General features: G+C 44.2%; 1 protein-coding gene across 9 annotated transcripts in view; it reads right to left on the reverse strand.

Moving 5' to 3' along the window:
* The window catches only part of LOC105357636 (uncharacterized), a 545,012-nt gene that overhangs the window by 255,552 nt on the left and 263,834 nt on the right, over window positions 1-25,626 (reverse strand). For all 9 annotated transcript variants that reach the window (XM_078944705.1, XM_078944708.1, XM_023953741.2 and 6 more), the window contains 4 exons: window positions 18,328-18,382; window positions 17,858-17,955; window positions 17,707-17,775; window positions 17,462-17,625 (listed from right to left, as the gene is read on the reverse strand). In XM_078944705.1, coding sequence (XP_078800831.1) covers window positions 17,462-17,625; window positions 17,707-17,775; window positions 17,858-17,955; window positions 18,328-18,382 — 386 coding nt within the window. The remainder of the gene's footprint in view (window positions 1-17,461; window positions 17,626-17,706; window positions 17,776-17,857; window positions 17,956-18,327; window positions 18,383-25,626) is intronic.

Consider the following 25,626-nt stretch of genomic DNA (forward strand, 5'->3'; position numbering starts at 1 on the left):
TTTTCTAGTCTACTAAGCAGTGGATTTTGGTTTTTATTTTTTTAAATGAGTAAAATGGAGCATTTTGTCCAGACAACGACAGAAAAAAAACACCCGACTTGACTGACTATGACAACAATACCGACTTGATTGTTTATGAATGGAATTAATGTATGAGGTTTTGGAAATTATGGGAGGAAAAATTGTTTGAAGTCTGTGAATTTTAACTTTATTTTCCACATTTCTCCATGTATTGTGGCTCTGATTGGCTCTATCCGTACCACGTGGCCGGTGTGACGGATAGCCCCAAAAGGTGGAACATGCTCCACTTTCAGGATGAAGCTGAAGACTTTGTAATCTAATTTGTGGTAAACTAACACCTGACATCGTAATTATTAAGCGAGGTGATGACCTCGGTTGTAAGAAGTCTATAAAAAAACAAATTTCAGTGGTCTTGGTTCGACGAAAAAGATTTTTAAGTAGTGAGGCGCCCATGCACAGCGCTTCTGGCGGAACTCTTTGCCACAAAAGCAGCTTGACTATGCACACGGCTGCAGCATCAGTCTCTGTTCGAACGAAAATAATTTTCTCTGGGGGTTGCCTAAAGTTGGGCAAATCCTTTAAAATCATAGTAAGGTAATATCGGCCCAATACATTTTGTATAAAATGATTTTGAAATTATTTCGGTTTTCTTATTTTGAATACATGTTTTTAATTTATTTGTATTTCCTAAAATTACAATGGTTTTTAGTTCAGTTATGCTCAAAAAAAATATTATTGACATTAAGTATTTGGTGGTTTAGACTTCGACTCCCTTAAAACGGAATGTTTACAATGTTTGATGCGCTGTTCTCTCCGTCACGCAGCTGACCGGCTTTTCCAAACCCGTTGGTGATGGTGGATTTTTTCACGCTGTTTTAAACGATTGTTTTTAACTTGAAAGCTTCATCATATTGTAGCGGCGATCATGTGCACTTTGGGTCTAATGGCACCAAAGGATTCTGGGATGCGGCCGGGCATGCGTGTTTCTTTTTGTTGAACCATGACTGAAGTGTCTAAGACCTGAAGTCAAGTCCCTACTGTTTGGCTGCGAAGAGGTGTGTTGAAAAATAAATGGCTTGTTGAGTGGAGTTGTATAGAGTAAGCGACTCATGCTCAGAGTCCAAACGTACGTTCATGGCGGGCGCCAATTAAAGCCATAAATTGGCCGTGTCACTGAATAAGCCGCAGGGATGTGAGCTCAGGACAAAAGTAGCGGCTTGTAGTCCGGAAATTACGGTATATTTCTAAGTGTAAGCAAAAACAAAGAATGAATGAGCCTTAACCAATAAGTTTCTATTGGGGAAATAACATGCTGTTTATTTTCAGAATTAATGTAGCTTCTCAAATGCTTTTAAACAGTTCAGGAGCCTGAATGGTGCTTTAAAAATAAAGGGTGGGGGACACACACTGATTCTTTCCAGAAACAATAAACTGGGATGATAAGTGTTTCAGTGTGTGTATGTGTTGAGCGGGGTGCGAGCCACGAGAGAGAAGGGGGGGGGCGAGTGCAGGTGCAGATGGGGGGGGGGGGGGGGGTGAACACGGAGCGGAGGTGTGTGCGTGGTATATATTGTGTGTTTCGGAGGACGGAGCACTTAGTTAAATAAACAGAAGGTGTCATTCCCAGAATAACTGTCTTGGGAGTCATTCTTAATCCGCTCTGGAGGTTGAGGGTTTCGAACGGGAAGTGAACCCCGAAGAAGAATTCCCTTCGGCCCTGGAGGAAATCTCCCCTGCGCTTCTGACCACGGTCGGAAAGACGAGAGAAAAAAAGGAGAAGTCTTCGCGCAGCGAAAGGTTCAACACTGGCGACCACTAAGGGACCTTCAGTTGTTAACAGAGCAGTGAGCATTAAGAATCAAGACAATAAAACAAGAGGATCATAAACTTTTGAAACAAAGTGACTGTAGCAGAACTTTTATTACGGTACACAACGACTTAAGATGGCGGCCGCTCGCAAGCCCCATGATGCCGACGGACATAATAAAACTACGTATTCCAGTCCATTTATGTCACTAACCAATGTTCATGAGAACGAACATGGGACATTGAATACCTATTCAATTCAATTCAATTCAATTTTATTTGTATAGCCCAAAATCACAACAACAGTCGTCTCGATGGGCTTCGAAGTAAAACATGAAATCAAAAGGATCACGAATACAAAGAGTTCAATAGGAAAATACTAAAATGAACTAACAAACTGACTAAGCTATACTGGCATCCCTGCCCTTAGACCCCCCTCTGCGGTAAGGAAAAACTCCCAAAAAAAACGGATTCCGGAAAAAACGAAGAAACCTCAGGGGTGCCCACATGAAGGAGGGATCCTCCCCCAGGACAGACAGGCGATTTACCAGAACTCTTAGAGAAGAATTAACTTATCTAAATCTACAACTACATATATAAAAGTCCAGCAGACGAGCTTCATCCAGCTGTGGTTGGGGGGACGGTCAGGGGCGCGAGTCGAGCCGGAGACAGGAACCACAGCCAGGTGTAGGAGCAGGAGCAGAGACGAGGTAAACGGTCAGGAACTGGAGCACGGATGAGCCAACTGGAGTCTGGAAGCACTCCCACTCCCCAGGAGGGGAGAGGAAAAGAGGGACAATACATGAATCGCACTGCACCAAACAGAGGCATGGAAAATTAATTGATAAATGATGATCAAGAATAGAGGAGAGGAAGGGTAGAAGTAAAAACAGGAAAGAGGACAGAACCCCAGTGCACCATAGTTACCCCAGCTTCAACTTCTAGCAGCCTTTTAAAAGAAATAGTTATTATTAAGTTTAATTTAAACAAATTAACATTAAGTTAACTAATCTCTGAATACTAGCTAGTCTGACAATAAGCCTGTCCAAAGAGGAATGTTTTCAGTCTAACTTTGAATGTAGAAACTGAGTCGGCCTCTCTTCCATGAGCTGGGAGTTTATTCCATAAGACAGGGGCTTGGTGGCTAAACGCTCTACCTCCAACCGTACTTTTACTAATTCTAGGAACCACAAGCAGTCCTGCATTTTGCGAGCGAATTGTTCTCATTGGATGGTAAGGGACTATGAGGTCCTTAATATAGGACAGGGCCATTCCATGTAAGGCCTTATAGGTTAACAGGAGGATCTTGAACTTGTTCTAGAATCAACTGAGATCCAATGGAGCGAAACTAACACAGGAGTGATGTGATCTCTTCTGCTAGTTCCAGCTAACAATCTAGCTGCTGCGTTCTGAACAAGCTGGAGACTTCTTAAGGAACTCTTAGGACACGCTGCTAACAAAGAGTTACAGTAATCCAGCCTAGACGTAACAAATGCATGGATGAGTTTTTCAGCATCACTCTTAGAAAGTATATTTCTAATCTTAGCAATATTCCGCAGGTGAAAAAAGGCAGTTCTACACGCCTGAGATATGTGAGCCTTAAATGATAAATCCTGGTCAAATAAAACCCCAAGGTTTCTAACTGTGAAATTGGGGGCTATACTTATACCATCCAGGGAGACTATCTGAGCAGACAGAGCATCTCTGAGGTTTTTAGGACCAAGTATAATGACCTCAGTTTTTTCTGGGTTCAAGAGGAGGTAATTAATTGTCATCCAGGTCTTGATGTCACTGATGCAGGCGTTTAGTTTCTCTATCTGGTCATTCTGGTCAGGTTTCATGGATAAATTCAACTGCGTATCGTCGGCATAACAATGAAAATTAATGCTGTGTTTCCTGATTATGTTTCCTAGGGGTAGCATATAAAGCATAAACAGGATCGGTCCCAAGACTGAGCCCTGTGGGACTCCATAGTTAACTCGAGTGCACTGAGAGGAATGTCCATTTACAGTAACAAACTGATACCTATCGGACAGATAGGATTTAAACCACTGGAGAGCAGATCCTCTGATCCCTATGTCCTGCTCTAATCTATGGAGTAAAATACCGTGGTCGATAGTGTCAAAGGCTGCACTGAGGTCCAACAGGACCAGAATAGAAAGTAGTCCCTTTTCTGAGGCCAATAAAAAGTCATTAGAGACTCTAACTAGTGCAGTTTCCGTACTGTGGTGAGGTCTAAACCCCGACTGAAAGTCTTCAAAGTGGCTGTTGTCCTGTAGGTGGCAGTAAAGCTGCTTAACTACAACTCTTTCTAGGATTTTAGAAATAAAGGGGAAGTTTGATATCGGTCTATAGTTGGCCAAGATGCTAGGATCCAAACTGGGCTTTTTCAGAAGAGGTTTAACAACTGCATATTTAAAAGACTGTGGCACGTAACCCGTTTCCAGAGAGGCATTTATCATTGTTAATATGGGATCATTAATTAGGGGAAAAGTTTTTTTAAAAAGTCTAGTGGGAATTGGGTCTAACAGACACGTTGAGGATTTGGAGGACGTAATAATTGATGTTATTTCCGCTTGATCCACAGCAGTGAAGCAGTCTAATGTTACAGAGGTTTCTATGGATGCCTCCATTTCTACCACTTCAGCCTGTTCTGGGCTTATAGTAGGAATAACTTGATTTAACTTATGTCTAATATTTGAGATTTTACTATCGAAAAATGTAAGAAAATCATCAGAGCTGAGAGAAACAGGAACATGTGGTTCTACTGAGCTCTGACTGCGAGTTAATTTAGCAATAGTGCTAAATAGAAATCTTGGATTATTTCCATTCTCTGATATTAAGGTTGAATAGTACTGGCTTCTAGCTCTACGTAGAGCTTTTTTATAATTTAATAGGCTATGTTTCCAGATATCCAGAGACTGCTCTGAACCGGAGCGGCGCCATTCTCTTTCCAACTTACGGGTTTCTTGTTTAAGAGAACGAGTTTCAGCGTTAAACCACGGTGCTACTCGGTTTTGTCTGACAAACTTAGGTTTCAAGGGGGCAACAACACGGAGTGTACTCCTGAGGGCTTGTAAGGCATCATAAACAAAGTGGTCATTTATACTAGGACTGATGCTATGGGAGCTGGACTCAGAGTATTTTCTCAGAATATCACTAAGTACTGGCTGAACTGTGTGTTTAAACTCAGACACAGAACGGTCAGTTAAGGTTCTTCTAAGCTGTTTCTTATTCACTGGGACAGAAGGATGTTCCAGTGTAAACTGGAAGATAATCATAAAGTGATCAGAAATGATGGGGTTAAGAGGAAGGACACTCAGCTGGCTGATCTCTATACCATGGGTTAGAACAAGGTCCAGGGTGTGCTTATGACAGTGAGTGGGTTCATTCACACTTTGGGTGAAACCAACATCATCTAATAAAGCTGCTAAAGCCTTTCCTAGACAGTCACTGGGGTCATCAACATGAATATTAAAATCCCCTATTATTATAGTTTGATCAGAGTCTAAGACAAAAGTCGATAGGAAGTCGGAAAACTCAGCTAAAAATTCTGAATATGGGCCAGGGGGGCGATAAATAATTATGAGTAAAACAGGTTTTCGAGTTTTCCTGTTTGGGTGATTTATAGACAATATGATTCTTTCAAATGAATTATAAGCATTTTTAACTTTAGGGCTGAGAAGTAAGCTAGACTGTGATATTACTGCCAAACCACCTCCTTTCCCTGAAATCCTGGATTTCTGATACTTAGCATAAGTGGGGGGGGGGGGGGGGGTTATTCAGTCTAACATAGTCATCCTGTTGGAGCCAAGTTTCTGTTAAGGCTAAAAGACTGAGGTTCTTATCAATGATTAACTCGTTAACTAAGAGGGACTTGGAGGAAATGGATCGAATCTTTAATAAACCACATTTAATTACATCATAATTCTGCTTGTGAGTACTGCTGTCTGTCACTTTAAGGTTTCTTAGACGCGCTCCTTTCATTTGTCTTTCAGCACATAAGCTAAAGCTCGAACCTGCTTGACTTTCCCTGCATGGGTTTTGCACCAGCACTAACCCTCAGAGGAGCGTTTTACACTGCTGCTCTGCGCCCGGGTCTCGTCTCTGGATTGTCAGGTAAACAGACTAAGGCTAGCAGAAATGTTTCTAGAAAGAAGAGCGGCACCGTCCCAAGTAGGATGGACGCCGTCTCTCCGCATGAGACCGGGCTTCCCCCAAAACGCGCTCCAATTATCCACAAAACCAACGCCGTTTTCTGGGCACCATCTAGAAAGCCAGCGGTTAAATGATGAAAAGCGGCTGTACATTTCATCACTGACTAAGTTCGGCAGGGGACCAGAGAAAGTTACAGTGTCGGACATCGTCTTAGCCAGTTTACACACCGAAGTTACGTTTAACTTAACCACCTCTGACTGTCTCCGTCGGGCATCATTACCGCCTGCGTGAATCACGACTCGACGGAACCTGGACTTACTCTGAGCTAACATCCTAAGGTTCCCCTCGATGTCACCAACTCTGGCCCCCGGATAACACCTGACTGTAGCCGCTGGGAGCTCCACGTTTCTAACTTCAGAAGAGCCTATAACCAGAGTTGAGTGTTCAGCGGGTGTGTCGCCGAGGGGGGAGAACCTATTACTAACGTGGAGTCTCGGGTGCTCTAAGTTTTTGCGTTTAGCACTATGTTTCCTCCCAACCGGTACAAACCCCTGACTGTCTCCCGGCTGTTGGGAGGGCGCTGGGGTGCTAATTAAGTTAGCCCTGGTAGCGCAGCCCGCGACCTGGCCAGCCGGCTTAGCTTCCACTGTGTTGAGCCGCGCTTCTAACTGCTCCAGCCTGGCCTCCAAGTCTAACACAAGACTACACTTAACACACCTACCGCTATCTTCACTAAAGGAGGCAGGGTCATCACTAAACATATGGCACATGGGGCAGGAGAGAGGAGGAGAGGCGGAAAGAGTGGTGGCCATGCTAGGTTCTAAGCTAAGGCTAGCGGTGTTTAGGTAAAGAGATGTGGTTTATTTAGCAAAATGAGAAAAGTGAACAGCAAGCGGTTTAACAGTGATGTATTCGCTAATAAAGGTACTAGATGTGAATATTAACCCAGATAACCCTTAGAGTAAGCAATAGTAGTAAGGCTAATGCCAAACAAGAGGACAGCAGTCACACACGACTAGCACTGGGAATAGCTCACCCGGAAATGACGTCACTATAAAAGCAAGGCTCAGGCTAGATGTGAACATTATAACCCCTTTCTCTGTGACGAAAGCTGCTATGCTAATGCTAGCTCACTGGCTAAGGGAGGAGAACTGTTTTCACCGCCACACAGCCCCGCTCAGTCTGCCAGCACAAACCCCTTTGTGGAGGCTAACCGTCAAACTTATAGCCCTGGTGAGGGTGTGGGTGCTTGGCGTTCAGCTCCGATGACATTTAAAGAACAGTATCCTGCTTCAAACCCATTTTCCCCCTGTCACAGGGGAAAGTTTGTGCATAGCACACCAGCCCAGCCTAAACCGACTACATGCACACTCCCCATGCAACATCTTCACCTCCGCCCACATGAAACCATTGAATATGGACATTTATCAGAGAGCCGCTTCTTGTCTGGGGTGAAACCTTCTCCTTCAGACAGCGAGGAGGATTGGGATTCAAGAGAGAAAGTTCCTATACTGCGCCCAGACTCTTATGATGGCAGCACACCTTGGAGAGAGTTTTTGCACCGTTTCGAAACCTGCGCAGAGGCTAATCACTGGTCTGAAAAGACAATGGCAGCCCAGCTAAAGTTCTGCCTGATTGGAGCAGCAGGAGCCATCATCCACCGAAACCCCCGCTCAGCCAGGTGGGATTATCGCCGCCTGCTGGATGAACTGGAAACTGCTTATGGACCTTCTTCAGATCATGCTGCAGCGGCAGCAGTGGAACTGAGGCAGAGAGTTTGCAGGATTGATGAGCCTCTTCACATGTTCAGGGATGACATTTATGGGAAAGTAGCTGTAGCTTATGGTGACTGATCAGAGGCTGAACAGGATGCTATAGCTGTGGAAGTTTTCACCAATGGTCTGGGTGATGCCGAAATAATCCAGAAACTGTTAGAAAAACGGCCACCCACCTTAGCTAGAGCTTATGAGATAGCTCATCGCCATGAGATAACAAAAAGGGCTGCTTTCTATGTCACAAGCGTAATGCAGCAAGGGGCTCGTAACCCCCCTGAACGTAGACCCCGTACCGCTGTCGTCAAGGAGAAAAGTGAGACTGTGGCTGCCCCATTTTCACCTCCACCAAACTCCTCACCTACTCCATGTTTTCCCTTTACACCTACTGGCACACCAAAGCAGCGCAACAACTTTAAAAAGGGAGATGTCTGCTGTCATAATTGTGGTGGGTGGGGCCACATACGTCAGTGCTCGTCCTCTCCAAGAAAGACTAATACAGTCACGCCAAGTGCTCCAGGTGAATGGTCAAAACCCGCTGTTGTCGACCTTAATGCCCAAGGTGGTGAAACAGCTATTCGCATGAGCATCTATGGACTGGAAGTGTGCGCAGTTTTGGACAGTGGAGCTCGGAGAAGCGTGTTACCTTTTCACCATTTTAACACCATTCACCCCGATGTGAGACCTCCACTGACTCCATCTGTTGTTGAGACTTTACTTGGGGTGGGGCCTGGGGACATGCCAGTGCTCGGTGAGACCCAGCTTCCTGTCAACATCAACCGCCGTCAAGTGGAAGTAAACTTCCTGGTTGCAGACATAGCTGGCACTGAGGTATTGCTGGGTCACCCCTTCCTTTGTTTTTGTTTTGTTTGGTGAGGAGGTTCCTTACTTCCAACAAGAGGCTGCTTCAAGATCATATGCTGCAAGGGTAGCCCGAACTTTAGTGATAGAGCCTGGCCAGGAGTATTTGGTCAAGGGGACTGTAAAGTTTGGAGACGTTGAAAGGGGGGTCATGATGCTCAGCCCCACCAAAGGTTTTGTGGAAAAGCATAAAGTTCTTCTCGCTAGGGTCCTGGTTGATGCCCCGTCCACCAAAGTTGTGCCACTGCGCCTCTTTAACCCTGGCAACAAACCTGTAACTATTAGAGGAGGTGCTATTGCAGGCCTTCTCCAGCCAGCGGAGTCTGTTCCTCCGTCGAGTGACCCCGCAGCTTCTGAAGTCAACCTGCCCACCACTCCTGGTTTGGAAGTGTCTGCAGTCCCATCTCCAGGAGCTTTATGCCCAAAGTTCCCTCCATCTTGATGACAAAGAAAAGGCCCAGCTAACAGACTTGTTATGTGCATATGGAAGTGTTTTTTCCAGGGGGCCAGATGACTTGGGCCGCACCAGCCTTGTTCAGCATGACATCATGACACGGCCTGGTGCTCCAGTGAAGCAACCTCCTCGTCGGATGGCTGGTGAGAAACAACAGTGCGCAGACCAGCAGATCAGTGAGAGTCTACAAAGTGGTCTGGCCACCCACAGCCACAGCAGCTGGGCATCCCCAATAGTAATGGTGCGTAAGAAAGATGGAAGTTATCGTTTGTGTGTTGATTACAGGGCACTCAACGACCGCACCATCAAAGACGCATACCCACTGCCACGTATCCAAGACACCCTGGACACGCTGGCTGCTGCGAAGTGGTTCAGCACCCTGGACCTCGCCTCAGGATACTGGCAAGTTGAACTCTCACCACGAGCCCGCCGTGCTGCTGCCTTTTGCACTCGAAATGGTCTTTTTGAGTGGAATGTAATGCCTTTTGGGTTGTGCAACGCACCCGCAACATTCCAGCGTTTAATGGACCGTGTCCTGGCTGGCATGCAGTGGGAGACCTGTCTAGTTTATCTCGATGATGTCATTGTGCTAGCAAAGGATGTCCCTGAGATGCTACAGAGGCTGGGTCAGGTGTTTCACAGACTCAAGCAAGCAAACCTAAAGCTTAAACCGTCTAAATGCTGCCTTTTCCGCCATCAAGTGGCCTACCTTGGTCATATTGTGTCGGAGCATGGTGTGGCCACTGACCCAGACAAGGTCTGTAAGGTGCAGGCGTGGCCTACTCCCAAATCCATTCATGATGTGAGACGTTTTATTGGCCTTCCCTCGTACTATCGCAGATTTGTGAAGGATTTTGCTGCTATCGCTGAGCCATTACACAATCTGACAAAGAAGAATGCACGTTTTCACTGGCAGGCTGAGCACCAAGCTTCTTTTGAAACACTCAAACACCGATTGACTACTGCTCCTGTCTTGGGTTACCCTCTAGATAATGGTGAGATGATCCTCGATACGGATGCCAGCGACACCGGCCTCGGGGCAATCCTTTCTCAAGTCCAAGATGGTGCTGAACGTGTGTTGGCCTATGGTAGCCGCAAACTAGCCAAAACCGAACAGAACTACTGCACAACCAGAAGGGAGCTTCTGGCAATTGTTGAGTTCACGTCACATTTCCGGCAGTACCTCCTTGGGCGGCCGTTCAAAGTACATACTGACCACAGCAGTCTACGCTGGCTAACACGGATGAAAGAACCAGAAGGTCAGCTAGCCCGGTGGTTGGAGAAGCTAGCCGAGTATGACTTTGAGATCATTCATCGGTCGGGTCGCTTGAACACTAATGCTGACAGTCTCTCCCGTACACCCTGCCGTCATCTGCAACAAGAGCCAGACGAAAAAATCTGCAGGACTGCTCCCCCCAGCCTGGAATGATGAACCATAAGACGATTCAGAATGACATAGACTCCGACTCCAGATCCCTGTCGTTGAGTCTGGTGGGGGTAGAGAGATGTTCAGAAACCACCCCAACTGTGAGTCCGGTGGGGGTAAGTGGAAACGGAAAGTCAATAACAGACATTGTGAAACAGAAAGCAACAATCTATGCTGCAAATACCAGTGAAACCACACTGTTTCATGGCTGGACCATGAAAGAGCTTCGTGAAGCCCAAGCCGCTGATCCAGATATTGCCCCGATTCGAGCATGGTTGGAGGCCAACACTGAGCGCCCTTCTTGGACTGCAGTTTCCCCACACAGCCCAGCCACTAAAACTTATTGGTGCCAGTGGAAAAGATTGTATTTCAAGGACGGAATCTTAGTCTGACGTTTCTACTGTCTGAATGACACCCAGTTCTATCCACAGATAGTCCTACCACGCAAGCTGCAGCCTGATGTCACGCGGCAGATGCATGAGGGGCCAGTTGGGGGACATTTTGGCATTGAACGTACCGTGGCGAGGCTGCAAAGCAGGTACTACTGGTACCATATGAGAGAAGATGTGGCTCTGTGGTGCCGGACCTGTACCAGCTGTGCATGTAGGGCTAGACCCCAGAAGACGCCACAAGCTCCCATGGGAACTGTCAGGGTGGGAGCTCCTATGGAACGCATTGCACTAGACATTATGGGACCACTAAACGAGACTGATCGGAAAAATCGATATGTCCTCGTCATCCAAGAATATTTTACAAAATGGACTGAAGCTTTTCCTATTCCTGATGAAAAAGCAGTCACGGTGGCTCAAGTGGTTGCCTCGGAATGGGTGTGTCGCTATGGGATGCTGTATTTCATGCATAGTGACCAAGGACGTAATTTTGAATCTGAAGTTTTTCAAGAAATGTGCCATTTGTTTGGCATAGACAAAACTCATAGAACACCATTCAGACCCCAGTCTGATGGCCAAGTTGAAAGGTTTAATGCAACCCTTCAAAATATCCTAGCCTCAACAGCCGAACGTTGCCACTGGGATTGGGATTTGATGATCCCATATGCAGTCATGGCATACAGGCCGACCAAGCACTGTGTAACAGGTTTCACACCAAACTTCATAATGTTCGGACGTGAAATAAGTGAATCAATAGACCTGGTTGCTGGTCTGCCCCCGGACTCTGACAATGAACCCTCAGCCCCGGAGTATGTGCAACAAATGCGCCAGCGGCTGGAACTGGCTCATCAAATCACTCAAGAGGCTCTGGGTGAGTCAGTCACGCGTGCAAAAAGACAGTATGACAAAAATGCCTGCCACACACAATACAAAGTTGGAGATGAGGTGTGGTACCTCATAAAAGGGGCACGTTGTGTCCAGAACAAAGTCAAAAAGTTCCTACCCTCCTATGAAGGACCTTTCTTCGTTCTCGGACAACTGGATGATCTGGTCTACAGGATTCAGAAGAACCCCAGATCCAAAGCAAAAGTTGTTCATCATGACCAGCTGAAGCACTATCGCAGTCGTGAACCCCTGAACGCTTCGTGGGTTCAGAGCCAGGTGCAACACTGGTCACCTGCAGAGGTTTCCCCACCAGCTGTGGAAGGAGATCCAGAGGAACAGGACCTCGGCCTGCACGATCTCTTTTCTGCTGTCACCGCCAATGACTCCAGCTGCTCCCAATCGCAGTTTCTGGCTACAGCTGATCCCATGGTGGTCGGGTCTCTTCCATCCCCTCCTTCCCATGTGAAACGTGATCAAGGTGGGGGTGGGATTGGGGAGTCACCCAGATTAAGCCTTCAGGAACAGCGACCGAAACGTCAGCGCAGGAGTCCTGACTGGTATGGTGACTGGATGACAGAGTGAGCAACATCCTGCAGTTGTGCTGACTTTATAGTTACCATTTCTTGGGACTTCAGTACAGTTATAAGTTGTATTGTCCATTAAGGAACCACATTATTCTTGAATTGAAAAAAAAAGGCAATAATAGTAATAATAGCAGTGCTTCCCCTATTCATGCCTGTGCAGTTTTTTTTCTGTTAATTTTGCATAAGGTTAACAGGCAATCTCACGTTCTAGTTTAGTAATGTTTTTGTTTACAAGGGACACTACTGCCTCAATTGTTTTCAATCCTACAAATATGGGATTGTGTGCCAGTTATCAAACTCTGCTGGATTGGAATTGTTCATTGCCATCCAGGGTGGGGGTAGTGTTGCAGTGTGTGTGTGTGCTGAGCGGGGTGCGAGCTACGAGAGAGAAGGGGAGGGGCGAGTGCAGGTGCAGATGGGGGGGGGGGGGGGGGTTAAGCACGGAGCGGAAGTGTGTGCGTGGGATATAATGTGTGTTCGGAGGATGGAGCACTTAGTAAAATAAAGAGAAGGTGTCGTTCCCAGAATAACTGTCTTGGGAGTCATTCTTAATCCGCTCTGGAGGTTGAGGGTTTCGAACGGGAAGTGAACCCCGAAGGAGAATTCCCTTTCAGCCCTGAAGGAAATCTCCCCTGCGCTTCTGACCACGGTCGGAAAGACGAGAGAAAAGAAAGGAGAAGTCTTCGCGCAGCGAAACGTTCAACTTGAGGCAGCATGACATAATGAAAGAAAATTGCTTTAATGTGACAAAAAAAGGGGCTTTGTTTACATATCTGCTCTGTTGCACCTTCAGCCACGCTTCCCACACACGGAAGTAAACTGGTAAAGCTGATCACCACAATGTCAGCCTTTTTCAGAGCGTTGTACACATCCCTCTGATCCATCAGGTCCCTAAACTAGAATCCATTGCTTTGAGGTTCTGCAGAACTTTAGCCCGCTTTGCTAGCATGTTAGCAGATGCTAAGCGCATTAGCCTATTAGCTGCTGCCGTGCTTCATTGTCTATCTTATTTATCTGAGCCGCTAAAAAGCACAACAATCCACGTTTTTATATCTTACTGGCAGCAACATGGCACAGAGTTTCTGTTTGGTATCCATTCCACGTAAAACTAAATAGTTCATGTCTCATAACAACAGAACAAGCTGCCTATGGCTGCAGTCTTCCTGTTGTCTTGTGCAGAGTAGAGCTGCTCTAAGAGGCCCCGTGTTCTCTGCTGCCAACTAGCGGTCGGAGGGTGAAGTGGACAACAAGAGTCAGACGCTGAAGGACGCTCAGAAATAATTAAATAAATATCGATCTGGCAGCATTTTGAATCGATACAAGTATTGCCAAATGACGTATTGCGATATATTGCCGAATCAATTTTTTTCCCCCCCTAGTAGTTGTCAGACTTTTTTTTTTACTTTCATTCAAATTATTTCAATTAAGTAGGTGTAACTTTGGTGCTGCTGTTAGATCTGCACCGCAAGGGATTGTGGGATACCATTCCCTATGCCTGTGTAGATGGACGGAGGTTTAAGTGTGGGTTGTTGTCCAAATGTGTTCTGTTGTCTAGGTGTTTTACTCGATTTTGCCAAGTTATTCAGCCTGTAATGTTTCTTTTTTTCTCTGTGAGTCAAAAGGAAGGGGGTGATGACCAAAGCGCTGGTGCTAAATAATGTTGTAAGTGCTGAAGTTTAAGTCAGAGTCATAATAACTAAACACAAGCTCCATAGTGCAAATCCACACTTTATAATTGGTGAAATGCTTGAATGTATAGCATTCAACCCATTGTGTTCCTGTTTCTCTGTATATATTTTGATTTATTTATTATAATAGTATCTTCCTCCATTTTTTGGCACTTAACTCCTACAATTTTTCACCTATTTTAACCATTCTACTATTTAAAAGGAGTTTGAATCAAAAATATTGCAATGAGTTGTAGAATTTAAATGGCGTCTGCGTGGGCAGCTTGCAATAGTGGCGTACTCTTATTACTCACATGTTTTTCAATGGAATACTGTAAAAATTGAATCCATGCATCTATGGCTGGAACTGAACATGTGGGCATGGTTAGCAAACAACCTCCATTGCTGAGGACATCCAAATGTTTACTTTTTCCGAGTCATCCGAGACTGACATGTTTTGGCGGAATCACTTCCGCCTTCATCAGAGTCGTCATCAGCTGGTGGGTAAATACAAGGAACTGTAGAAAAACTCAGGCAACTACTGGTTCACCCACTCTTTTGGGTGAACCAGTGGTTTCATTTATGAAATACCATGTCACACCTGCAAATTGCAACAAAACATAACAGAGAAACAGGACGCACTTTCATCATAACGAAAACAGAACATCAAAAGAATGCAAAAAGGAAACAAATAAAATACTAACAAGAGCCAGACGAAAACAGGCAGTACAAGAAAACATGAAATCAGCCTTAACTGACCAATGGTGGCAGGAAAACCAGATCCTGGACTGGCAAAAGGCCAAAGTCCTCCGCACTGAAGACAACAGACACCTCAGATGGATCATGGAGGCGGTGAAGATCCAAAAGCGAGCACACACTTCCATGAACAGGGATGAGGGGGCCTTCCTGCTCTCTCATACCTGGAGCAACATCCTCCAGCAAAAAACTACATCAAGGGGCGGAGTCACTTGTCAAAGTTTGACAGGTGACTCCGCCTCAGTCACAATCATCTGTTTTTAAAGACGTCACACACTACCACCTGATGACGACCCTGACGAAGGCGGAAGTGATTCAGGCGAAACATGTAAGTTATGTAAAAAACACAAAGCGTGTCTGGTAAAAAATAACATAAAAAGTCAATATCAATAGAAATTTAGAAAAAAAGTGGATCTTCTATCAACTTATCACATGTAGCTCTTACCAATATGATGCTTTTAGGCAATGTATTTTCTGAGTGAATTGATGTTGCTGATCGCATGAACATGGACCCGGTGCTTTGGAACCGACATATGCAGAGTAAGTACGTTTAGCCTGACGTATGCAAGAGTTCAGGGTTAAAGTCGGGGTAGTTTAACTTTCTCCTCTGTAACACCCCCCAGAAACTAAGACCATCCTTCAGCATTGGTTACCCTCACTGACTGGGATGAGTCACAAAAATCTCTGTGAATTTCGTTTTTATTTGTTTAATCTTTTATCACTCTTGGGGGCGTGACACTGAACATGGGGGCTCCTGCTGTTCCCTGATAAAAGAAAAAACAGTTGTTTGTAGTTATTGTGTTAAAAAAAGATAAATGGATGGATGTGATTTTTGTTTCTCAGATCATGACTTGTCAAGTTTGGAGACAGAAGCAAATACTACTATCCTTTTATTTGCGAGTGGTCTAACTGCTTTTAAAAATCCATCCATCCATCCATCCATCCATCCATCCATCCATCCATCCATCCATCCATCCATCCATCCATCCATCCATCCATCCATCCATCCATCCATCCATCCATCTTCCTTCACTTATCCGGGATCGTGTTGCGGGGGCAGCAGTCTAAGTAGAGATGCCCAGACTTCCCTCGCCCCGGTCACTTCCTCCAGCTCCTCTGGGGGGACCCCCGAGGTGTTCCCAGGCCACCTGAGAGATTTAGTCTCTCCAGCGTGTCCTGGATCTTCCCCGGGGCCTCTGCCCAGTGGGACATGCCTGGAACACCTCCCCGGGAGACGTCCAGGAGGCATCCGGACTAGATGCCCGAGCCACCTCAATTGGCTCCTTTCAATGTGGAGGAGAAGCGGTTCTGCTCCAAGCTCTCCTCGGGTGACCGAGCTTCTCACCCTATCTCTAAGGGAGCGCCCCACCACCCTACGGAGGAAGTTCATTTCAGCCACTTGTATTCGGGACCTCGTTCTTTCGGTCATGACCCATAGCTCATGACCATAAGTGAGTATTGAAACGAAGATCGATCGGTAAATTGTGAGCTTTGCTTTTTGGCTCAGCTCTCTTCACCACAACGGACTGATACAGTGACCACATCAGCCTGTCAATCTCATGCTCCGGTCTTCCCTCACTTGTGAACAAAACCCCAAAGTATTTAAACTCCTCCACCTGGGGCAGGGACACTCCACCCACCGAGAGATGGCAAACTAGCTTTCCCTGGTTGAGAACCATGCCCTCAGATTTATCCGTGCTTCACACTCTGCCGCAAACCACCCCAATGCACACTGGAGGTCCTGGCTCGATGAAATGAACAGGACAACATTATTTGCAAAGAGCAGAGGGGAAATCCCGTGGTTCCCCAAACCAGACCCCCTCTAGCGCCTGGCTGCGCCTAGAAATTCTGTCCATGAAAACTATAAACAGAATCGGTGATAAAGGGCAGCCCTGCCAGAGTCCATCGTGGACCAGGAACAGGTCTGACTTCCTGCCAGCTTTGCAAACCAAGCTATTGCTCCAGTCATACAGAGACCGGACAACCTTCAGTAAGGCTCCCCAGCAGCCTCTACAGGATACCACGGGGGACGGGGTGGAAAACCTTTTCCAAATCCACAACATACATATGGACTGGATGAGCAAACTCCCAAAAACCCTCCAGCACCCTAAAGAGGGTATAGAGTTGGTCCAATAACCAGGACGGAAACTGCACTGTTGTTCCTGAATCTGAGGTTCGACTATCGGATGGACTATCTTCTCCAGACCCTGGCATAGACTTTCCCAGGGAGGCTGAGGAGTGTAATTCCCCAGTAGTTGAAACACACCCTCCGGTCCCCGCTCTTAAAGAGGGGAACCACCACGCCTGTCTGCCAATCCAGTGGTTCAGTGGCTTTAAAAAATAAAATGTTTTATTCATATACATTGGTCTAAATTGTTTCATTTTGCTCTCAGTAATGTGGTTAATCACCGAAAATGTTGGTATTGATTAAATGGTAACCCAATACTCAAAAATAAATACTTTTATTAAAAATGAAAAAACAGGAAATCAAAAAGTAAATAAGGAAATTCCGTTTTTTAAATGTATTTTTCAGCTAAAAAGTAGAGGATATTGTTTTAAATGTATTTTTATTTAATAAAGCTTATTTTAATGATGTCATGTTTGTCCTCCGTGGAAATGTGGGGTTAAAATATCTGCTCAAAGATACAATGACTGTACAGCCTGGGACTTAAGTGGACTCACCCATCTTCAGGATCTCATAGAACAGACTGTATTCATCCGTGTCAGTCAGCTCGTAGTTTTTCTTCCAATATTTTCCCAAGCAGTCATCACATCGCTCCTTCCAACAATCCTGATGTTTATCTTTTGGTACTTTTTTGCCCTTTCCACAGCAGTTCTTTGGCCAGCTGTAAAAGATGAACAAAAAGAACCCAACCTTGTTTTTTCTAAAAGAGGTCAGAATTAAGGAGTTGGAGGGGAACACTTACGGAATGGAGATTTTACAAAAACAATTTATTTCCTTTGTTGTCTTTTCTTTCCACTGGTTGTTCAACCAGCTGTAAGAGATGAACACAAAGAAACCAACCCTGTTTTCATCTGAAAGAGGTTAGACTGAAGGAGTTGGGAGGGATCACTTACGGGATGGTGACCTCAGAAATATTGCGGATAAACTGTGATAGGGTCATGATGACACTCATCTGGATGAAGAGATCTGACAAACAGCCGCTGGGGTGGCACTGTGAAAAACACAAAAGTTAACATAATGCAGTTTGAATTTCTGTGCAAACTTAGTCCTCAGCTGCTTGTATTGTATTCAGGAATACAATACAAGCGGCTGAAATGAGCTTCCTCTGTAGGGGGGCTGGGCGCCCCCTTAGAGATAGGGGGAAAGCTCAGCCACCCGTGGAGAGCTCGAAATAGAACCGCTTCTCCTCCACATCGAAAGGAGCCAGTTGAGGTGGCTCGGGCATCTAGTCCGGATGCCTCCTCCCTGGAGAGGTGTTCTGGGCATGTCCCACTGGACGGAGGCCCGGGAAAGACCAAGGACAAGCCCCCGCGACCCGGTCCCGGATGAGCGGAGGAAGATGGGTGGAACTTAGTCCTCTTACCTCCTCCAGTCTGTATCCAGCGATGCGGGAATAGTTTCCAGGATAGCCATTTATCCTGTCGTCATATAAACATTATTTTGTTAAAACTTGGACATTATTTCCTGTCATCAGCATTTGTCGTGCAATTAGTTTCACTGGCAGAATAAATGACATAAATTAAATTCAAGGTGCAGATCTCTAAAAACAAACACAAATTAAAGCCGCAAGCGGCGTTGTATGGCCCGCAGACGCAACCCGCCTTCCACGCCCAACTCTACGCACCACCACCCTCACCGCCCTCACCGCCCACTTTTGATAATGACTAGTCAAAACTGCATATGCTAATTATGCTAACTATGCTAGCTATGCTAATGTGGCTAAAATTGCTAGCATAGCGATCAGCATCATCAACTGACTCAGAAAAACACATTACCTAAAATGCTAATTATGCTAACTATGCTAGCTATGCTAATGTGGCTAAAAGTGCTAGCATAGCGATCAGCACCATCAACTGACTCAGAAAAACACATTACCTAAAATGCTAATTATGCTAACTATGCTAGCTATGCTAATGTGGCTAAAAGTGCTAGCATAGCGATCAGCATCATCAACTGACTCAGAAAAACACATTACCTAAAATGCTAATTATGCTAACTATGCTAGCTATGCTAATATGGCTAAAAGTGCTAGCATAGCGATCAGCATCTTTAACTGACTCAGAAGAACACATTACCTAAAATGCTAATTATGCTAACAATGCTAACTATGCTAATATGGCTAAAAGTGCTAGCATAGCGATCAGCATCATCAACTGACTCAGAAAAACACATTACCTAAAATGCTAATTATGCTAACTATGCTAGTTATGCTAACATAGCTAAAAGTGCTAGCATAGCGATCAGCATCATCAACTGACTCAGAAAAACACATTACCTAAAATGCTAATTATGCTAACTATGCTAGCTATGCTAATGTGGCTAAAAGTGCTAGCATAGCGATCGGCATCATCAACTGACTCAGAAAAACACATTCCTCCATTGGTTAGAGCTATATGCCATAAGTTGATAAAAAACCCACTTTTTCCAAAATGGCGGCTTTTTTGTTTATTTTATCTCCATAGCAACCATTTTATGATTTGGTCCCCTTGAGAAGACGAACAGATTGACGTCAGTTTTGGACAAATCGGTAAAAGTAAACTTTTTGTCGTCCTTAGCAACAGTGGTTTTATGCTAACCACGCCCACATTCCTTATATGTCCATATCCAGTGTTTTTCAATGTATTCAGTTCCAGGCATTAATGCATGCATTCAATTTTCACTGTTTAGTATTGAAATGCATGGGAGTTATAACAGTGCGCCACTTTGCTAGCTTGCCACGCGCACGCCGTTCAAAATCTACAACTTCTAATTCCAACATTTTTTCCACAGTAGCTTGCCATTGATGACCAAAAAGTTTCGAGACGATCGATAAAAATTCCAACGACAAGTTTACGTTTGAATCCAGTGGCAAAGGTGTTTTTTATAGAAAATTCAAGATGGCCGCCTTTTCCCGAGGTCAAAGGTCGACGAAACTCCAGAGGTAATTGTAGACTTATGCTACGGACATGCGTGTCAAATTTCGTGAAAATCGCTCAAAAAAAAGTTCCTTTTTCCATATTGTGTAAAAACGCGAAAAAATCAAAATGGCCGATTTTGGTACATAATGGCCGCCAAACCGTAGGTCGTGTCGCCATCACGTAATGATTTCAAAACTTTATTTGGATATACCAGACAAAGTTATCTGGGTTTCGCTATCTGATTCAAAAAAAAAAAATCCGAATTTTTTTTTTTTAGCCGAGTCAGCACTTTTTTTTGCGATCGTTTTTTGTTTACCACGGCCACATTCCTTTATCGATTTTGTCGTATCTGACATCGTTTTGTTCAGTGTGGGCCAGGGAATCGTATATTTCATTTTCACGACATTCCGATAAAATATGTGCAAGCTAGCTAAAATGGCGACGGTTGCGAATTCGCCACGCGCACGCGTTTCAAAATCTACAACTTCTAATTCCAACATTTTGTCCACAATTGATTGCCATTGATGCCCAAGAAGTTTCAAAAAGATCGATGAAAATTCCTAGGACGAGTTTTCGTTTGAATACCTTACTAAAGGTGCTTTTTTATGAAAATTCAAGATGGCCGCCCATTCCCAAGGTCAAAGGTCAAAAAAACTTCTTTGGTAGTTGTACAATCGTGTTTGTGGCATGTGTCTGCAATTTCGTGAAAATCGCTTGAACAAAAGTGTCGTTTTCCCATATTGTGAAAAAACACGAAAATCGCCATTTCTCTGAGTTCGCCACAAAATGGCCGCCAAGCCGTAGGTTGTGTGGCCATCCCATAATGATTTCATAACATCTTTGGGATATCTCCAACACATGTGTTTTGGTTTCGTAACTGTATTTCAAAATATTTTTTTTTGGCCCCATAAACGATTTTCGGCCCATTCATTTTTTTTACGGGGACGCTCGCCGTGATGTCATCATCGTGGGGGGGGTGACGTTCTCTTTGCCGAAAATTCATTTTCAATTTATCCCAGCTGTGTGGCAATTTTGGTGAGTTTTCGGGTATGTGGCGGGGGTCAAATTTGCGATCAACGGATCCGTAAGAAAGAAGAAACGTAATAATTAAAGCCGCAAGCGGCGTTGTATGGCCCGCAGACGCAACCCGCCTTCCACGCCCAACTCTACGCACTACCGCGGCCCTCTCCGCCCTCACCGCCCACAAATTAAAAGCTAATCAAGGCTGGATTTGCTAATAATGCTAACTATGCTAACTATGCTAATGTGACTAAAAGTCCTAGCATAGCGATCTGCATAATCAACTCTCTCAGAAAAACACATTTCCTAAAATGGTAATTATGCTTACTATGCCAGCTATGCTAATGTGCCTAAATGAGCTAGCATTGCGATTAGCATCATCAACTGACTCAGAAAAACACATTACCTAAAATTCTAATTATGCTAACTATGCTAGCTATGCTAATGTGGCTAAAAGTGCTAGCATAGTGATCAGCATAATCAACTGACTCAGAAACACACATTACCTAAAATGCTAATTATGCTAACTATGCTAACTATGCTAATGTGGCTAAAAGTGCTAGCATAGCAATCAGCATCTTCAACTGACTCAGAAAAACACATTACCTAAAGTGCTAATTATGCTAACTATGCTAGCTATGCTAAAATAGCTAAAAGTGCTAGCATAGCGATCAGCATCATCAACTGACTCAAAAAAACACATTTCCTAAAATGCTAATTATGCTAACTATGCTAGCTATGCTAATGTGGCTAAAATTGCTAGCATAGCGATCAGCATCATCAACTGACTCAGAAAAACACATTCCTCCATTGGTGAGAGTTATATGTCATAAGTTGCTAAAAAGCCCTCTTTTTCCAAAATGGCGGCTTTTCTGTTGATTTTATCTCCATAGCAACCATTTTATGTTTTGGTCCCCTCGGGAGGACGAACAGATTGACGTCAGTTTCGGACAAATCGGTAAAAGTAAACTTTTTGTCGTCCTTAGCAACAGTGGTTTTATGCTAACCACGCCCACATTCCTTATATGTCCATATCCAGTGTTTTTCAATGTATTCAGTTTCAGGCATGAATGCATGCATTCAATTTTCACTGTATTGTATTGAAATGCATGGGAGTTATAACAGTGCGCCACTTTGCTAGCTTGCCACGCGCACGCCGTTCAAAATCTACAACTTCTAATTCCAACATTTTTTACACAGTAGCTTGCCATTGATGCCCAAAAAGTTTTGAGACGACCGAAGAAAATTCCAACGACAAGTTTACGTTTGAATCTGGTGGTTAAGGTGTTTTATATAGAAAATTCAAGATGGCCGCCTTTTCCCGAGGTCAAAGGTCGACGAAACTCCAAAGGTGATTGTAGACTTACGCTAGGGACATGCGAGTCAAATTTCGTGAAAGTCGCTCGAAAAAAAGTTCATTTTTCCATATCGTGTAAAAATGCGAATAACTCAAAATGGCAGATTTTGGCACAAAATGGCCGCCAAACCGTAGGTCGTGTGGCCATCACGTAATGATTTCAAAACTTTCTTTGGTTATACCCGACAAAGTTATCTGGGTTTCGTTAGCCGATTCTTAAAAATAAAATCCGAAAAAAATTTTTTTTGCCGAGTCAGCACTTTTTTTTGCGACGGTTTTTTGTTTACCACGGCCACATTCCTTTATCGATTTTGTCGTATGTGACATCGTTTTGTTCAGTGTGGGCCAGGGTATCGCATATTTCAGTTTCAGGCTATTCCGATAAAATATGTGCGAGCTAGCTAAAATGGCGACGGTTGCGAATTCGCCACGCGCACGCGTTTCAAATTCTACAACTTCTAATTCCAACATTTTGTCCACAGTAGCTTGCCATTGATGCCTGAGAAGTTTCAAAAAGATCGATAAAAATCCCTAGGACGAGTTTTCGTTTGTATACGTTACTAAAGGTGCTTTTTTATGAAAATTCAAGATGGCCGCCCCTTCCCAAGGTCAAAGGTCAACGAAACTTCTTTGGTTATTGTAGAATCAGGGTCTTGGCATGTGTGTGCAATTTCGTGACAATCGCATAAACAAAAGTGTCGTTTTCCCATATTGTCAAAAAACACGAAAATCGCCATTTCTCTGAGTTCGCCACAAAATGGCCGCCAAGCCGTAGGTCGTGTGGCCATCCCATAATGATTTCATAAGTTCTTTGGGATATCTCCAACACGCGTGTTTTAGTTTCGTTGCTCTAATTTGAAATTTTTTTTTTTGGCCCCATAAGCGATTTTCGGCCCATTCATTTTTTTTACGGGAACGCTCGCCGTGATGTCATCGTCATGGGGTGGGTGACGTTCTCTTTGCCGAAAATTCATTTTCAATTTATCCCAGCTGTGTGGCAATTTTGGTGAGTTTTCGGGTATGTGGCGGGGGTCAAATTTGCGATCAACGGATCCGTAAGAAAGAAGAAACGTAATAATGAAACAAAGCAGAAACAATATAGAAGTTTTTGCAGTCAGGTGGCCTATGTATTTCAATGCGGCCTGTCTTTTACTATAGGCTGGGCATGTCTTTTTGGCTTTAAACCCGTCTTTTGAGGGCTTTTTTGGGCTTTTTTGGGTTTTTGTCGTCATTTTTGCGACTACAATTTTGACGTTTGTGCGTTGGTGTTGTGCGTGTGTGTGTGTATTTTTGTTGCGTTACACAATTGTCGTGTCGTTTTGTGCTTTGGGCGACTTTTGACCCCATTTTTTGGCGTTTTGACGCGTTTTTTTGACGTTTTGGACCTTTTTGAGTGTTCGACCCTCGTAGCAGTTACAATATGGTCCTTGCAGTCTATGACTGCTGCGGGCCATAATAATTAAAGCCGCAAGCGGCGTTGTATGGCCCGCAGACGCAACCCGCCTTCCACGCCCAACTCTACGCACCACCTCTGCCCTCACAGCCCGCAAATTAAAAGCTAGTCAAGGCTGGATTTGCTAATTATGCTAACAATGCTAACTATGCTAAAGTGGCTAAAAGTGCTAGCATTGTGATCAGCATCATCAATTGACTCAGAAAATACATTACCTAAAATGCTAATTATGCTAACTATGCTAGCTATGCTAATGTGGCTAAAAGTGCTAGCATAGCAATCATTATCATCAATTGACTCAGAAAAACACATTAGCTAAAATGCTAATTATGCTAACTATGCTAGTTATGCTAACATAGCTAAAAGTGCTAGCATAGCGATCTGCATCATCAACTGACTCAGAAAAACACATTCCTCCATTGGTGAGAGCTATGTGTCATAAGTTGATAAAAAACCCACTTTTTCCAAAATGGCGGCTTTTCTGTTGATTTTATCTCCATAGCAACCATTTTATGTTTTGGTCCCCTCGGGATGACGAACAGATTGACGTCAGTTTCGGACAAATCGGTAAAAGTAAACTTTTTGTTGTCCTTAGCAACAGTGGTTTAATGCTAACCACGCCCACATTCCTTATATGTCCATATCCAGTGTTTTTCAATGTATTCAGTTTCAGGCATTAATGCATACATTCAATTTTCACTGTATTGTATTGAAATGCATGGGAGTTATAACAGTGCGCCACTTTGCTAGCTTGCCACGCGCACGCCGTTCAAAATCTACAACTTCTAATTCCAACATTTTTTACACAGTAGCTTGCCATTGATGCCCAAAAAGTTTTGAGACGATCGAAGAAAATTCCAACGACAAGTTTACGTTTGAATCTGGTGGTTAAGGTGTTTTTTATTGAAAATTCAAGATGGCCGCCTTTTCCCGAGGTCAAAGGTCGACGAAACTCCAGAGGTGATTGTAGACTTACGCTAGGGACATGCGTGTCAAATTTCGTGAAAATCGCTCGAAAAAAAGTTCATTTTTCCATATCATGTAAAAACGCGAAAAACGCAAAATGGCAGATTTTGGCACAAAATGGCCGCCAAACCGTAGGTCGTGTCGCCATCACGTAATGATTTCAAAACTTTCTTTGGATATACCCGACAAAGTTATCTGGGTTTCGTTAGCCGATTCTTAAAAATAAAATCCGAAAAAAAATTTTTTTGCCGAGTCAGCACTTTTTTTTGCGACGGTTTTTTGTTTATCACGGCCACATTCCTTTATCGATTTTGTCGTATGTGACATCGTTTTGTTCAGTGTGGGCCAGGGTATCGCATATTTCAGTTTCAGGCTATTCCGATAAAATATGTGCGAGCTAGCTAAAATGGCGACGGTTGCGAATTCGCCACGCGCACGTGTTTCAAATTCTACAACTTCTAATTCCAACATTTTGTCCACAGTAGCTTGCCATTGATGCCTGAGAAGTTTCAAAAAGATCGATAAAAATCCCTAGGACGAGTTTTCGTTTGTATACGTTACTAAAGGTGCTTTTTTATGAAAATTCAAGATGGCCGCCCCTTCCCAAGGTCAAAGGTCAACGAAACTTCTTTGGTTATTGTAGAATCAGGGTCTTGGCATGTGTGTGCAATTTTGTGACAATCGCATAAACAAAAGTGTCGTTTTCCCATATTGTCAAAAAACACGAAAATCGCCATTTCTCTGAGTTCGCCACAAAATGGCCGCCAAGCTGTAGGTCGTGTGGCCATCCCATAATGATTTCAAATCTTCTTTGGGATATCTCCAACACGCGTGTTTTGGTTTCGTAACTGTATTCCAAAATATTTTTTTTTGGCCCCATAAGCGATTTTCGGCCCATTCATTTTTTTTACGGGAACGCTCGCCGTGATGTCATCGTCGTGGGGGGGGTGACGTTCTCTTTGCCGAAAA

This window comes from Oryzias latipes, chromosome 3 (genome assembly GCF_053564925.1).
Source record: "Oryzias latipes strain Hd-rR chromosome 3, Olatipes_Hd-rR_3.1".
In the NCBI taxonomy this organism is placed as follows: domain Eukaryota; kingdom Metazoa; phylum Chordata; class Actinopteri; order Beloniformes; family Adrianichthyidae; genus Oryzias; species Oryzias latipes.